Here is a 16,365-nt window from a genome sequence, read left to right as displayed (position 1 = left end):
ACAACTGCAGCGCGTGAGAGGCGACACAAAGCGTCAAAACTTCCATGTGCTTCACCCAAATGCCAGCGTCATCTCGTCTCACGCGTTTCGCATCTTAGTGTCCCGGAGCAGCGGCATAAATGTGACCCGGGACATGCGGAATAATCCGCGGCGCCAGTCGTCTGGGCAATATCCGTCACGCAACTCATGACTCGCTGTATTCGCCGCAGACGGACCCAATTGTCCGAGGCAGGCTATACTCTTCTACGCATTAGCAGTACCCATCGTTGCACTATTGCACCAAAGCATAGCATTGATAGTAGAACACGCTACCGTTTGGCGACGACAGGCTAGACACCCGTGACTCCGTGACCGGACACATACTCCGTACACCGACTCGGTTCCGACACCCGCGGCCCACTTCGGCTCCATCCATGGCCGACACCCGGCCGAACCTCAACTTCAACCTCAAGCTCCGGCCGAACCTCGCGAGTCGCGATACCCGCGTACCAGAACCATGCCGCCTTCCGACATGCGCGCTCTGCGCACTCTCTGTAGAGCGCGGCCCCCGGCGACCTCCCCGCGCAGCCGCAGGCCCTGGCGCCAAACAGCTCCCAGCGCCTCATTTTCTCACCGCAGCTTCCCCGCGTGGTTCGTCCGCGGCGGCACGTCCAACGGCCTCGTCATCCGCCGCCAAGACCTGCCCCCGGAGGACGAGTGGCCTTCCGTCCTCCCCTCCGCCATGGGGTCCCCCGACCCCGACTTTGGCCGCCAGCTGAACGGCATGGGCTCCGGGCAGTCGTCCACGTCCAAGGTGGTCGTGCTCGGCGCGCCGTCCCGCGCCGGCGCCGACGTCGACTATACCTTTGTGCAGGTCGGGATCCGCGACGGCGCGCTCGACAAGGCCGGCAACTGCGGCAACATGTCGGCCATCGTCGGCCCCGCGGCCTGGGACCAGGGCCTCGTCGGGCCCGACACCGTGTCGGCCCCCGTCGAGACGGACCGCCGCGGCCGCCGCTGGGCCACGGTGCGCGTCTTCAACACCAACACGTCCAAGCTCGTCGTCTCGCGCTTCCGAGTGTCCGGCTCCCCGGCCAGGTACGCCCCCGAGGGCGAGTACGTCATGGACGGCGTGCCGGGCGCCGGGTCCGTCGTCACCTTGAGCTTCGTGGACCCGGCCGGCGCCAAGACGGGCAGGGCGCTGCCCACCGGCGCGCCTGTCGACACGCTGCGGCTGCCGGGTGGGAGCCGGGTGCGCGCGTCGCTGGTGGACGTGGGCAACCCGGGCGTCTTCGTGTCCACCCACGGCCTGGGGCTCGACCGGGCCGCCGCGTCGGCGCTCACGCCCGCGGCGATCGAGGCGGATGCCGCGCTCAAGGCGCGCCTGGAGCAGATTCGGCGCGCCGGGGCGGCCAAGATGGGCCTTGACCCCGACGTCGAGAGCGTGCCCAAGATCGTCCTCCTCTTCCCCGGGGGCGATACCCCGGACGGCGTCGACATTCGATGCGTCGCCATGTCCATGGGCCAGGCGCACAAGGCCGTGCCGTTGACCTTGGCGCTGTGCCTGGGGGCGTCGGCGCGGATTCCCGGCACTCTAGCTGCGGATTTGGTTGCCGCGAGACCGGGCGGGATGAGAGACGACGCCGTGACTATTGCGCACCCGAGCGGCAAGCTCGACGTGGGCACTGAGGTGGAGGACGGCAAGATCTTGTCGGCCAAGTTGTTGCGCACGGCGAGGGTCCTGATGAAGGGCGACGTATACTACTAGATGTACCCAACATGGCAATTTTTACTGGGGGTGCGGATCAAATGAAGTGAGAAAATGGGGTTTTACATCAAACCTAGTGTCATTTCGAGTGTAACGCCTCACGTACGCCTATGCTCGCCACGCCCGCATCACAACTCGCGAGATTTTATACTCCTGTTTCCCCTACCAGCTAACCCATATCAAGAAATCGCGTCACTCAGATAGGGCAGTTATCTACATTCTCCTGCCATGCAAGCTTGGCATACGGCAACATGAAATCCTGAGACGTAAAAGTACAGTTGATGTAGCAATGGACCATATCAGCTGTAAAACCTGCACCGAGGTCTGCAAGCACATGGCTCTGAATACTATCATACAGTTAGCACACGGCAAAATGCAAATCGCAATGCTTGGCCACGTACAAATCGAAGAAGATGAGATCAACTTTGTCAGGGTTGCTGCCGTCCTTGGGAAATGACGCGCGAGCCTCCCAGTACCCGGGGATACTGAAGCTAGGAACATCGGAGTGCTGGGTATCATCACCTGCTCTGTATATTAGCAACCGGCGCCAAAGACTCGACCGACAAAGGAGAAACGTACCGTCGGTGCCCCAGTCATCCTCGGTGGTGTAGCCGGGAACAACGGCGTCCTGGCGGCGAACAATCCCTCGAGGTTCACGCATATCGCGACGGCTCATGTGGCCGAGTGTTGGGTTGGTGCATTCATCGCTTGGGATGCGCGTGGAGGCAAAACGCTTGTCGACTACGCCATTGTTGAGCCTGCAAGTAAATTAGCACAAAGCCATCTCTCTTGACCTCCGAGTCGACTCTTTGGAGGGACAATGAAACGTACTGGCCAATCACCTTGGATGCCTTGTCAAAAGGAACATCCGCAATGTAAAAAAATACATCTCTAAATGGTGACACAATGAAGTTGTCATCATACGTGAAAGGTCCCTTGTGCAGGTCGAACCTGATAGCGCCGGTGTTGCCCAGAATAATACGAGACTTGTCCTTGCGGGTCTCGTTCAAGACGATGGCCGAGACGGCAGGGTGAATGACACCGGGGAAGATGTTCTTCTTGTCATCCGTGAAGGGCGCGCAGTCGATGCAATAGTCCTGTGGAGCACATCCGTACACCTGGCCAAGCTTGAGCTCCTCACGATCCCTGGTAATGTCGCCGGTAACACGCAGACCAGAGTGATAGTCGTACGTCTTCTCAGTTTGCTTGGAGTGGTAGAGGAATGTTTTTCGATTCCAGTCCAAGTACCGTCTGGAATAGACAAACGGCGATTTGGCACCGTCTCTGGCAGGCCGAGTAGGGTTGGGCACACCTTGAGGGTGCCTGACTCCGTGAAATCCGCTGTTGGATGGGTCGAATCCAGAGATGGACATCCAGCCTAGTGTCTCGCAGAACCTGCCAGACTCAATGCCCACGGCGTTGTCGTCGTAGACGGCAAAGTCTCGAATATGAGTGTGTCCACCGAGTAGTTGGACGGGGGTCTGGGGATGAGAAGCGCGGATGGCGTCGAATACGACCTTGAATGTGCTGTACTTGTCCGTAGCGCGAACGGGATTGTGGCCAAAGAGGACGAATAAGTCGACCTGCTTCTTGCTAGCAAGGGCCTCTGTGAACCAGCTTTCCTTTACCATGTCATTGGCTTTGATGACTTGTGAGGCGTTGGAGTTTCCTACATGGCAACAACAAGCATGGATTAATTCCCTGGTTCCAAGTCGGCAATGTAGGAGATGGACGTACCAGTAAAGTCAAAAAGAACACCGAAAGCCATGACACGCAACCCGTTGGGGGTAGTGAAGTAACGATGGGTGGCTCCCACATATTCATATTCGCCGGTCTTATGGTTGAGAACTTTGACGTTGGACGTGACATATCGGTCTCCCCATTTCTTGGAGTAGTCATTGAACATCTGGTAGGCGACCTCGCTGACGTAGAGCTCGTGATTGCCTTTGTATGGTTTAGCCCAGGTTCGAGATTTTGCAATTTTTGACGAGGATATGCCGTGGGATGCTTACCGATTGTCAACAAGTCATACTCGATTTCGTTGAAGATGGGCATCGACTTGGTGCCATCCTCTTTTGTAGCATCCGAAAGTCCAGTGCCATCGTGCAGGTCACCAGTGTCAACAAGCAGCAGGTCGACGCCCAAATTCCCGGCAGTCTGCTTCATGCGACGGCTAAAAGTGACAAAGTCGCCCCAGTCAGCGCCGTAGTTTTGCTCCTTCAAATGGCCTTGAAGCCAGCCGTGGGTATCGGTCTACTTGGTGTCAATTGACGTTCGTACAATCAAGAGCTGAGACAGCCTACTCACGGTATGGAGGAAATTGACCTGGCCCCATTCAAGGGGTGCCTTTGGTCCGTATGTGGCATTAGGAGCGCCGGGCTGCATGCGCTTGACGTGACGAACGTGCTCGACCTTGTCAATCGGTCCATAGCAATCATCGTAGCCACAAGCCAATGCGCTCGGGAGGATAGCAGCAATGCTGCCGATGAGCCCGAGAGACCTCAACATGATGGCTGTGGTGTAGAAACCTCGTCTGCTTCAACTCGATTGTCCCAGCGCTTCGCTCTCAACCCAGTTGGAAGAGATTGACAATCTATTCCAGGACAGCTGCCCCTCAACATTGAGATGGTGCCGCGCTCATGTCTTATATGTCAATCCAACCCCTCCCACGTTTCTTGACGGACAAGATGATAATCGCAGCTTCTTAGTTGTGTACGGAGTAGTACCAGTCCGCATTATCCACTCCGTACGGGAGGGAAAGTATAGTAACATTGGAGTCAAAGCGAGCCGCCTCGGCCACCTCCGGTTGAATACGACCCTGTCAAGAAAGGCACGGGCCAAACTGGTTCGCGTGCAGACGTCTCGGGGTTGTGTGCCTGGGGAAGCGAATGTTCCATGTCCACTTCCAGCCGCTTATAGCTGAGCAAATCGACTATCGCTCATCCTTGTAGCTTTGTTAACAAGGCATGTGTACCATGTGCCCCTTGGACGAATCAATTTTATGGCTTACCAGCAGATTCGGTCGGCCTGCATTCAATATCTCAGTTCAAAGGCTGCAATTGCCACCGTACATCTGCACCTCGTCCTGTAGGTGGCGTCACAAGCCCATTTTTGTCAAGAAAATGAGTCTCGAGTTCCGGAGCGTCCATTGCGAAACCTGGCGTAGCCAAAGTCGACACGAGATGGGTGGCTAACTCGACCTGGATGATGTGCTTGAGCGATCCGCGAGAACCAACACACGACTTGGATTTGTAAATTATGTTTCGCGGCAAGTATAATCCTCGTCGGTTCTCCGTCTTCCCAACCTCGAAAACAAACCCCCATCTCACCGCCATCTTGCTACTCTCTCACTTCACCTAGACAGACGAAGACCGTACGGATACAAGAAGCGACATTTCCACAGTCTGGGGGCCCATGCGTCATTTAAGCGCCCGTTTAAAGGTAGTATATATGTACGCCCAAAATGGAGACGCCCACGCTGGCGCATCGATCCTTCTACAAGGACCGAACGAGACGGCGTTCTGGCCGACACGCCCGAATAATTCGGGGTATATAAATTTGTAGTATAGAGCAGGCATGTTACCAGCAACGACTCGCGGTTCTGACATAGGATGAATTAGGAGCCAGAAGAAGCAAACGTTGGGTGTATTGCCTGTCCCGTTTGGAGCTACTTTTACTCTTTGCGCAGGGCCGCTCGCAACAGGGCCGTCGAAAGCAACTATGTCACTGTTCTTTCGACGTTTTCCCCGGTGCCTAGGGGTATGGTTCTTGGTGAGCGTCAACAGCATCCGCCTCGTCATCTTGGGGAATTGAGTGCGGTCAGATTTACCGTTGAGATGAGGTTTCGCTATCCGCTAGTTCTTATCAGAAAACCTCTCTCGTTTGATGTCAAGAATCAAGTTGTCCTCGGGCAGTGTCGTGCGCAGGACTGTTGTCCAGGCCACCCGGCTCCCTTTTGAGAAATGTGGAAGGATTCAGGTAGGACCCCATTCGTCAATCCAGCCGTCCATCATTGTGCCATGACGCTGATTTCTGTTGGCCTCCAACTGACGATGAATGGCTCGAATTTCCTCCAGATGGGGGCCATCGTATATTCCGGCTCCGTCCTTGCAGTAGTTTTTGAAAATTTCTTCCTCGAAATATATCCACACACGGCCCAGGGGATGGATGATATCAGAAGAAGTGTTGTCTGAAAGTATGCTTAACGGCGACAACGGCGGTGCGGGTGGTGAATGCATGTGAAGGACAAGGTGTGGATTCTGGAAGCTGTCGGGCACATGCAGGGGTCTGGTCAGAGGGACCTACCTGGGTTCTAATAGGTCTAGTATTACAGGTGGACGATGAAAGTGTCGACGGGGGATATTAACGGTCTGGTGGGATATTAACATTGATTGAAGGTAAATCTGAACTGTCTGGTAGGTTGAATGTTGAATGTCCAGTGGGCCCTGAGGGAAGGAAGGCCCTACTTATACCAGTATAGATATGCATAATCTATTAATATAGTATACATATGTAGCCGTTATGAAATATCAAATGAAATATTGACCACATGCACATAAATGCGGTGTGCCGCGCCCACAGCCGCGCCTACGGGAGCTAAAATCGCCCACATGCAGCCAGTATTGAACCCAGGTACTACATGTACATACATAAGTACATACATGAAGTACGTACAGCAGAGGTAAAAGCAAGCTTAAGTTGTCTGGCTGAATTAATTGATGCTACCAGCACCTAGCCCTTGGCATGTGGCCTGCTATTCCGGCCTGCAGGTTTCCGCATATCCCTTGCATGTGTCTTAATATGGCTACCGACCGGGTAGATGGAAAGACTCATTTCCTGTCAAATATAAACAGAGTATTAAGTGTGGCATTCCATCTACATACAACATTACTTATTATACGGTGAATAGAATGTCGGTATAGCTGAAATTGATGTCCGATGCTCCCGCTGCAGTGGGCCCTGAAGGATTGAGATGCTGGGCCGACGCATGACCTACTAGGGGAGTAAAGCATGATCCTATGTCAATGGCACTTGGAACCGAGACACCTACACAGTCGCGAATCCATGTCGCTTCAATGTTTTGATGCATCAACCTTTGAAGCTCCCAGTCTCCATCGTCGAGACCAGCGCCAATGGACGTCGACATCGGAACCTGGCCCTCTTCCTCTCTTTACTTCAACATCTCTACACGCACTCAGCCACTTAACCACGTCGTGCGTGGTACGCCATGAGTGTCATGGCGATGGACTGTATGCAGTTCATGAAAGGCTGCCGCCTGCCACAGCCTTTAAAGCCCGTCGACGGCGGTCAAAGGGGGAGGAATGCCCGACTACCATCGATACCACTCCCCCGTCCAGGGTGAGGTGAAGACGTACCAGAGCTTGCCGGGAGACTGCTACCAGGTCGACCCTGTAGCACTGCAGAGCAAGGTGGATAATCTGACGCGCAACCGAAGGGATCACGTCGTCACCGAAACAAGAGAGTTTGGAAATGTCCTGTTTACGGCCGTTGGTGCGACGGACGTGGGAACTTGGAAGCGTGCAGTACGTCAACGGGCCTGCGAGTGAAAATATGATTTGAAGCCGCTGCTGACTGTTTTTAGCATTCACAAAAAGTACCACAGCGCCGGGACAAAGATCAACAAGAGATACGAGTTGGGCATCTTTCAGTTTGGCGGTTCGTCTATTATTGTCGCCTTTCAACATAGGCGCATCGAGTTTGACGACGATCTCTTGCGCTCGAGTGAGCAGAAGATTCAGACTTCCGTCGAGGTTGGAATGAGTCTGGGATATGCTACGCGGCACTTGCAAGACCAATTCTCTCCTTCAATGTTTTTGATGACGGTTCCTGGGTAAAGTGTAGTCGCCGGGCCCAAGAAACGCACTTTCAAGCTCCGCAATGCACATGACACGAAATGCGCTGGCAACCGTCATGCTTCTCAATAATTCCTGCATGCAATATGCTAGTTACCACCTTGAACAAGAATGTCACAAAGTCTTCATTCTTATAGTAGCAAGTTGAAGTCCGCGTAACGAGAGGCGTGCCACCCCAGGTATCATCATCTTTTTTTCGTCATGATTCCTTGCCCGCCTTTGAGACAGAACGGCAGCCAAACAGAACCTGCAACACATAGTATGCTGCAAGCAACATTGAATAGAAATCATAACGGACTAGGGCCAAATAAAGTTGCTCGGAGCATTCGTAGGGCACGAGGGGCAAGCTTGCTTGCAAGTACGGTAATATTGAACACTTGATGTCCGTCTGTGCGATATATCGGCTCGTTAGCAGCCTGCATAAACCACCTCGCAAGTTCAAAATTGGCACTTCCAGTTGCAGCTTCCACTCGCCATATGAGGAGGCTCAACTACACAACCGTAATGGCCAAGCAATGATGAGAAGAGTGACCGAGATGAAGTTAAGTGGCTATAGGAGTTGTACGTGTCAATTGCAGTCAGAGGGCATGTGGCAGTACACAAGTAACCAGGGAGCATATCGACAAGGTTTTCCTAAGCGGGCAAAAATTTATGAAGTCTAGAAACCAAATCACACTACGTAATAAGTCAGAGTCATTTATTTCCTTTCATAATCCACGCCGAGAGAAACCCTACGTCCCCCTTTACCCCGGCCCCCAAGTGCCACTGCCGTCCCCAAGACCTCCTCTATCAGATAGAGTTAACCAGTCGTCTCTCGGCCTTCAACTCTACAAGCCGCTTAACAACCTCATCTAGATCAATCATGGCGCCCTTTTGCTGACTTGAGGGATCATCCCGATTTCTAATGTTCACCGCTCGCTTCTCAATCTCCTCAGCACCCACAACCATGACAAAATTGTACTGAGCCAGCTGTGCGGCTCGAATCTTCTTCTGGAGGGTGTTGCCCGAGACGTCGACGTCCGCGTAGAGCTTCGCGTCGTGCAAAATGTCTCGCACCTCCCTGGCATAGTCCTCCGCATCCTTCATAATGGGGATGACCATGACTTGGCGCGGCGACAGCCAGAAGGGCCACTTGCCTCCAAAGTGTTCAATGATGATACCCATGAACCGGTCGAAAGAGCCGATGACGGCTCGGTGGATCATGACGGGTCTTGCCATGCCAGAGGGAATACCACCTTCCTCCTCTCCCTCACCCTTGGCGCGATCGGCTGTAGATTCGTTGGTACGATAGAGGAGGTTAAAGTTTTGGGGGAGCTGGAAGTCCAGCTGGATAGTGGCGCATTGGAATTCTCTACCCAAGGCATCGTTGACGGTGACATCGATCTTGGGCCCATAGAAGGCGCCATCACCAGGATTAATAACCCAGTCATCACCCTTGAACTCCTGTAGGGCCTTCTTGAGTCGATCCTCGGCAGCATCCCAGTCGGACAGCTTACCCATGTAAGAATCTGGACGAGTGGAGAGCTTAAGCTTGAATGGGAATCCGAACATGGTGTACACGTGCGTCATGAATTTAAACAAGCCTCGAAGTTCGTCGGTGACTTGGTCGATGGTGCAGAAAATATGCGCGTCATCTTGCTGGAACTTGCGGACTCTGGTAAGACCGGTAAGCGCACCAGAAGCTTCATTGCGATGCAGAACACTGAAATCGGCGACTCGCCACGGAAGGGATCGATAGGAGCGCTCTTCGCTGGCGAACATGAGAGCGTGGCCAGGACAATTCATTGGCTTTAGAGCGAACAGCCTCTCCTGTTCCAATTTTGCAACCTCGGCATTCTCGCCATCTTTGCCAGCCGGTTTGTCGGCATCTTTGGCAGCATCTGGCCCAGAAGCTACTGGAGCATCCGGCGCTGTACCGTGAGTGTGCTTTAACGGCACTCGGAACATATCTTCCTGATAGTGATCCCAGTGGCCCGAGGTTTTCCAGAGCTGGACATCGTACATGAGGGGCGAATGAACCTCGTCGTACCCACGCATCCAGTACTGCTCTCGAAGCATTGTCTGGATGGCGTTGAAGATGCGAGTGCCGTGGGGAAGAAAGAATGGCGAGCCTGGAGAGAGCGGGCTGAACCAGAATAATTTCTGGTTTTTCCCGATAAGCTGATGGTCGCGCTTTTTAGCCTCCTCCAGGTAGGTAAGCCATTCCTTCATTTGATCATTCTTGGGGAAAGCCACGCCAGAGATACGTTGCAAAGAGTCGTTGGCCTGGTCGCCCAAGAAGTAAGCTGAGCTGTTGCCCATGATTTTGAAGGCGGAGATCTGCTTGGTATTCTGAATGTGCGGGCCGGTGCAGAGATCGACGAGGGAGCCGTTGCGGTACACGGTGGTGGAGCCACCATCTGGGACGAACTTCTCGATATAGTGCATCTTGTACTTGGAGTAGCCAAACAGTTTTCGCAGATCCTCTTTTGCAATCTCAACTCGCTCAAATTGCTGCTTCTCCTTGAAGAATTTCTTTGCTAAAGTCTCGAGGGCTGGGCGATCAGTCTCCTTGACAGCATCGCCCTCCCGCATGGCCATGTCGTAGAAGAAACCCATACTGGTTGGGGGACCATGGGACAGCATGCAGCCAAACTGGTGCTCACAAGCCTCGCCGAGCACGTGTGCGGCCGAGTGCCAGAATACAGCACGACCCTCGGGATCCTTCGAAGATAGGTACGAGACGGCGCAGTCAGCCTCCAAAGGCCTGGTCAGATCCCAGACCTCGCCATTGACCTTGGCAACGACTGCCTCCGAGGCGATAACCTTGGCAACGTGCTTCAGCAACTGACCTGGGGTGGTCTCCCAAGCGGTAGCAGAGATTTCAGTGACATTGTCCGGGCCGGCTGTGAGCGACACAGTGATGGAGTTTCGGGGCTTCGCGGCTACGGCGTCGTCGTGTTTCTTCTTCAGCTCTTCAAACAGCAGATTTCTCTCGACGATGAATTTGGGTAGCTGACCATCAGGCTGTGACGGAGGGCCATCCCTGACAGGAATAGTGGTTGGTGCGGGAGCCGCCGAGGAAGCCATGGTGACCCTGCGGAGTAACGTCTTTTGATCAGCCAGTGGTCCAACACAACGGTTTTCTCGGGTTGAAACGAAAAATAATGAATATTCTGATTCATCATGACCGCCATACGGTCGTTAAGGTCGTAAGGGAGAAGAGGGGAGCCTTGCATTTAAATGGCAAGGAACGAAGGGAGAGTGACTGAAGTATGGAGAGCGAGGTCGCACCTACGGGATGTAGTGTTGCTGCCTTAGACAACTGAAATTGGAGGCTTCCAGCCCCTAGAATTGCAGCTCCTCGACAGGAGTAAATACGAGAGATACGTCTCTGTGGTGATTAGACGGGGTGAACGAGTTACAGGCCTGTGTGTCAAAAAGACGAAGAAATCGGTGATGTCGCATTGACCGGCACAGGCCCTCCTGAGTCAGAAGAGGGGCAGTTTTTGATGTTTTTCCATGAGTCGGAGGGGCTGCAAGGACCGGAGCAACCATCCCAAAGAGTTTTAGTGCGGGGTTCTTGAATTCAGGCACAAAGGTACAGGGTAGCTATTTCTATGTCTGACTCTGCCACAACTGAATTTGGGAGGGAATATTAAGACTTTGAGTCAGCGGCACTTGAATTAGAATCTCCTGAGCTCGGTGGGGTATGAATACTTGCGCAGAAGCCTCATCCAAACGGAGGTTTTTTCTCTACACACGTTGGGACCGTTATGGAACCTACGCCTTAACACATCCTGCGACAGATTGAGCTAGGGATCAAAGTGACAAGGCATTACTAGCAATTGTGACTCTGCTGTTAACTTAGTCACCAGGTTGCAAGGTACCTACCTACCTACCTAGGTACCTATAGGTAAAGTACTTAGGTTGGTCAGCGTTTTTGCCTCTTCCGAATCACTCTATAGCGCAACTTTCCAGCATACATCGCCTTGCTTCTTTTACCTGCCCAACGAGTATTGAAAACAGTTAGGGAGGAGGCAAAGATATCCAGCTAGTAGTACTTGTAATATTTTTACCACTTATGCTTAAAACGTTAACTATTACATATTCACATCTTATCTCTACCCGAGATAACTGCGACAACAGAAGTAGGTACCTAGTACCTTATACTTGGAGTTGCTCCCTGTTTTCAACGACTCTGCCAAAAGGGGAGGCCTCCTACTTGAGGAGATCTTATTTTGGTAGATCTTCTATGTTTCCTTGCAACACTCCCGAACAACGGAACTTCATCCAACGGGGTGTAATTCAGGCAACCGCCCCACATACCAAATTAGGCAATTTAAGGGGCAGGAAGGACCAATAGCTCCATGCATCAACGTCATCGATGATGCGAATAAGCTTGACCAACTCGCCGGCTTTGGTGGAACGTTTCTTGTCTTAAAATACCTGCTTGCCTCCATGCGAAAATCCCTTGCTTTCTGGAGTCTCTCAGTACGTTGACCACTCGTCTCTTTATCAACGACGAATTTATCTACCCGGAACATATCTCTTTTCTGCGCCATCAAGCTCCGACTCTCGTCATGTATATCCCAGATGTACAGAAGATCGCCACTGCAGGCCTCGCTCTTGCTAGCTTCAAACTAAGTACGATGGCTCTGCTCAACGAACTTCCGTCTCAAATATCTAACGTATAGTCCGTCTAGCTGGTGACACCGTTTCCAAGGGCGAAGTGCTTGACTACGCTATAGAGAAATGCATCGACAGCGACGGAAATATCCGTTGCTCTAAGCCCTTTCCCGTCAAGAAGGACTCCTGCTACAAGCTGGAGTGGTCGACGGACGGCACGTTTTCCCACACAACCGTCGAGGTTCGAGACGCCGGCAGTGGTGAGATGGTGTATTACAGAGACACAAATGGAGACTGGAAGGCGGAAAAGAACGAGCTCGTGTACCTTGACTTCAAACCGAAGATTTGGGGGACAGGAAATGACACTGTCAACTACGAAGTCAAGAACTGCGAAAAGGGCGAAGAGTTGTAAAGGAATATTGGCGGGGGATTAGGTGCGCGAGGTCAAATACAAGAAGGAGAGTATGATCTGGGAATGTGTTAGGACTTGTGCAGCAATCGATTACAGTGAAATGGGCGGACATTGCGTAATGATCAATCTTGAGTGTATGAATCTGTATTTAACTTACTGGTTGTGATTTAGGTCTCGGCCTTTTTAGAACACACGGGAAGTCTTGGCTATGACAATTCAATGAAATATATCTTAACGTTCGAAATCGCTTGCTGGTGCATTTTTATGGATGAAGCGACTATTTGAGGGGGTGTGATTCCTGGCATTAGACTGGTCTTTCTGCGTATCGGCCAGAGCTGATCTACGACGTCGTATCATCCAAGATGCCAACTCTGAAGATATGCTCGGTTCGACGATTATCTAATCCATATTCATCTGTATTGGTGCTTGAAGATGGCAACACTAGATAGTTAAGAAGATGGACAGGCTCGGGGATGGGAGCGAAAATGGACTGCACTAGAAAGGATCACCTATACCGCATTTATTGTGAGACTTTTCGGCCTCAGTGTTGTCTTTTATTCTTTCTTCGATAGCAGTATGAACTTGGCCTTTCTTGAGATTAAAAATCATGACTTTGCATTCTGCATTCTGCATGCGCCAGCGCACGCCCGATTCCGCATTGTAGTCGGCTGCTCCAAGTTGTCTACATACAAATTCGACATTGCAATGGGTCTCCTTCCCGGCAGGTATTTTTATACACCCACGCTTTCTGGATTTGATAGTGCAGATGCTGGTCACAGACACGGGAGCATTGGCTGTGATGCTGTGCGAAGAGGCGAACTGTGAACTATCAGTGCCATGTTGCCAACAAACAGACGGTAGACACTCCCCGAAGAGTCAAGACTCTATTTGAGACATTGCCGCCAACTGTTCCGCCAGAGGGAGCCCCCATTTCTTGATCTGAAGAGAGAAATAATAAATGTTTTTGGCAATATTAGTTTTTTAAGGGAGTAGTTATGGCTCTTTCGACTCCATCGAGCCCGTCCTCCTCAATCCCAAACGCTGGCGGTCCGCGACATGCTCGACAGCTGGCAGTCAGCTGTCTTCACAGCTTGGCTTGGAATCTGTCTCCACGTCCCGCTCTGCCCGTCTCATCTTGTCTTGTACCATATCATCTCAATTTGACAACTCGTATCGTTTGTCTAATCAAAACACCCTGCGCACAAGTGGCTGGCCTATTCGCCACCACAACCCAGTCTCCTAGTCGATGGACTATCGGTATCTCTCCCAAGAGCTAATCTAATTCAACCTTTCCCAATCAAGAACTCCAAAGACTATCGCCCATAATGCCTAACAATAAGAAGTGGCCATCAAAGTCTCTCCTATTTTGCGAATATATCGTCGGCACAACCATCCAATCTGCCCTCGGCCCCATCCCCAAGAAGCCTCGCAAGAAACGAGATGTCGTCACAGTGGAGGTGTTCACCGACGATGAAACTGAAGAAGATACCGTCAAAATAACCTACCCTCGCTCCGGACGGTCTGCCAAGCCGGAAACCAAAACGGATGCAACTGTGAAAAAAGTTCGTTTTGAAGAAGAGCCCAAGAAATCTGCCCTGAAGAAAACCCCAGCAGCTTCTGAGTCTGAAGACACGCCCACCGACTCAGAAGCAGACACCTCGGCCGAGTCGAGCGACTCAAAACCAAGCGAGCCGCCATCTCCCCCAAAGAGTAAAAACAAAAAGAATAAAGAAAAGGGGAAAGAAGCAGCTAAATCATCCGATAGCGAGGATGACTCCGAGCCCCATCCTACTTGTGAGTGTTCCAATTGTACTCGTGGCCGGCAGAAACAGCAGCGGGGAGCAAGCAAAGCTTCCAAAAAAGCCAAACAGTCCGATTGTGATTCAGAGGTGACGACTGACGAGGAGCTTGCAAAAGGTCAGAAGAACGGCGGCAAGAAGGGAAAGGCCAAGGAGAAGGAGAAAGCCAAGGTAGATAGCTCGGAAGGGGAGTCGCAGGAAGAATCTGCCAAGGACACAGATGATTCCAGTGATGAAAAGAAGAAGGAAAGCAAGCAGCAGGGCAAGAAAAATAAAAATAAGAACAAGGAGGCGAATAAAATTGAGGACCAAGCTAAAAATGGGCAGAATAAGGATAAGAATGACGACAAACCCAAGGACAAAGAACCGGAGAAAGAGCCTGAGAAACCACCAGCAGAGCCCACTGAACAGAAAGCCTCACCAAAAGAAAAGGAATCCGAACAGAAGAAAGGAAAAAGATACCCGACGCCATACCCTGGGCCTCACCCTCGCCGTCCGAACCTCATTGCCCCTATGCGTGCAGAAGTCGTCCACACCGAGAGAGTCGTCGAAACACCGGAAGATCCAATCCCAAATGCATATTACGACGCCGAAAACAACATTGTCAGAATCTATCATGGCCCCGTGTACGGTCATCATCACCAGTCTCTTTATCCCAAGCGAGATCCGTCACTTCGACCTCTACCGATGGGCATGCCACATCCGACTCAGAACCCGTACTGCCATGGTTTCGACAGAACCCAAGACAAGACCGGCATGGAGCGTGTGCCTATTACACAAGGAATGGCAATGCCGGCCTGGAATGCGTTTGCTCCCATGGGATTTGCTGGGTATCCGGGACCTTTCCCAGGCGGACCGTGGCCGCAGATGGAGCCAGCAACTCAGGCTCAGAACCAAAACCAGAACAGAGGAGCATTCAGTCTGTTAGACCCTAACCCGAACCCTGTCGGCGCTGTTCCATCAAGTAAAGATCAGGACGTTGCTGGCGGGAATAATGTCTTCCCTCCTGGGAAGCACAATTCGTATCTTCCAAACAAGACCAGATCCCAATTTAGTGCATATGGAGGCAGCAACGGCTCCGTACGGAACGCTAGTCCCAAGAACCCAAGTCCTTCTGGAGTCGAAAATCGAGGCCAGATGGGCCAGCCGCAGCAGAGCGGCTGGGGTAATGGCAACGGCAACGAAAACGGTAATGCAGGCGGCAACGGAGGAGCTACAGACACGTGGGGTAATCAGACGCAGGAGAATGCATGGGACAGCAACAACAATGGAGGGCCGAGCGGTTCTCAAGGATTCAATGCCGGAGATAACCAGGAGTCAACTTGGAACAACAACGCCAATGCTGGCAACGACAGCGGCAACAACGGTGGAAGTGATTGGCCTAGTGGGGGACAGCCTTCCGGCGGCGACGCTACTTGGGAGAATCAGGATGCGCAGAATGGCAGCAATGATAACGGTGTACAATGGGGTGATACTGCACAGGATAATAATGCCCCCTCGGCAGAGGCGCACAACAATGTAATGCCTGGTTCATGGAGTGGCCCAGCTGAGGCTCCGGCATGGGGAGATGCAACGATGGCGGCGAGTACGAATGGGAAAGTAGACGCGATCGGGTGGTGATGTTGTCGTGACATACATTTGGGAAAATGACACGGCCATGAACTGTTGTTGCCGGATTAGATGGGTTGGAGTGATTTGTTAGTGGGAATGCACTTGACGGGGGAGTAAACATAGACAGCCGATACTTGGCGGAACATTTGCAACAGGGGCTACAACTATTCATTCTGTTTGCTGGTAATCAACCCCAGGGATATCATGTTCCATATTTATTCTTCGTTAAGCAATACAGGCTGCGAATGCTAACAGAAAAGCCATGCTAATGAGATATATCTATCCAAACAGTCCCAGCCTCTTCAGACACAATTT

General features: G+C 52.2%; 6 protein-coding genes across 6 annotated transcripts; 4 read left to right on the top strand and 2 right to left on the bottom strand.

The window, feature by feature from the left end:
• Positions 1-496: 496 nt before the first annotated feature.
• Positions 497-1,747, top strand: mii (3-methylitaconate isomerase; the record flags this gene model as incomplete). The annotated part of the gene is made up of 1 exon (XM_014686896.1): positions 497-1,747. The coding sequence occupies one exon, from the start codon at positions 497-499 to the stop codon at positions 1,745-1,747; it is 1,251 nt and encodes a 416-aa protein (XP_014542382.1).
• A 196-nt stretch (positions 1,748-1,943) lies between these two features.
• G6M90_00g087350 (uncharacterized protein) lies at positions 1,944-4,255 on the bottom strand (the record flags this gene model as incomplete). Its single annotated transcript, XM_066131307.1, has 7 exons — positions 1,944-2,094; positions 2,149-2,269; positions 2,327-2,505; positions 2,579-3,416; positions 3,485-3,691; positions 3,760-4,000; positions 4,055-4,255. 7 exons carry the CDS (start codon positions 4,253-4,255, stop codon positions 1,944-1,946), a joined length of 1,938 nt encoding a protein of 645 aa, XP_065987335.1.
• A 2,813-nt stretch (positions 4,256-7,068) lies between these two features.
• Positions 7,069-7,602, top strand: PSD2 (Phosphatidylserine decarboxylase proenzyme 2; the record flags this gene model as incomplete). The annotated part of the gene is made up of 2 exons (XM_066131306.1): positions 7,069-7,290; positions 7,363-7,602. 2 exons carry the CDS (start codon positions 7,069-7,071, stop codon positions 7,600-7,602), a joined length of 462 nt encoding a protein of 153 aa, XP_065987484.1.
• Positions 7,603-8,409: 807 nt separating this feature from the next.
• On the bottom strand, positions 8,410-10,689 carry Tars2 (Threonine--tRNA ligase; the record flags this gene model as incomplete). Its single annotated transcript, XM_014686899.1, has 1 exon — positions 8,410-10,689. The coding sequence occupies one exon, from the start codon at positions 10,687-10,689 to the stop codon at positions 8,410-8,412; it is 2,280 nt and encodes a 759-aa protein (XP_014542385.1).
• Positions 10,690-12,182: 1,493 nt separating this feature from the next.
• Positions 12,183-12,640, top strand: G6M90_00g087320 (uncharacterized protein; the record flags this gene model as incomplete). The annotated part of the gene is made up of 2 exons (XM_014686900.1): positions 12,183-12,246; positions 12,306-12,640. The coding sequence occupies 2 exons, from the start codon at positions 12,183-12,185 to the stop codon at positions 12,638-12,640; spliced, it is 399 nt and encodes a 132-aa protein (XP_014542386.1).
• Positions 12,641-13,965: 1,325 nt separating this feature from the next.
• G6M90_00g087310 (uncharacterized protein) lies at positions 13,966-16,059 on the top strand (the record flags this gene model as incomplete). Its single annotated transcript, XM_014686901.1, has 1 exon — positions 13,966-16,059. The coding sequence occupies one exon, from the start codon at positions 13,966-13,968 to the stop codon at positions 16,057-16,059; it is 2,094 nt and encodes a 697-aa protein (XP_014542387.1).
• Positions 16,060-16,365: the final 306 nt, after the last annotated feature.

Source organism: Metarhizium brunneum, chromosome 5, assembly GCF_013426205.1.
Source record: "Metarhizium brunneum chromosome 5, complete sequence".
Lineage (NCBI taxonomy): Eukaryota > Fungi > Ascomycota > Sordariomycetes > Hypocreales > Clavicipitaceae > Metarhizium > Metarhizium brunneum.
Note: the sequence above shows the minus strand (reverse complement) of the source record. Positions and strands in the feature narration are given on the sequence as shown.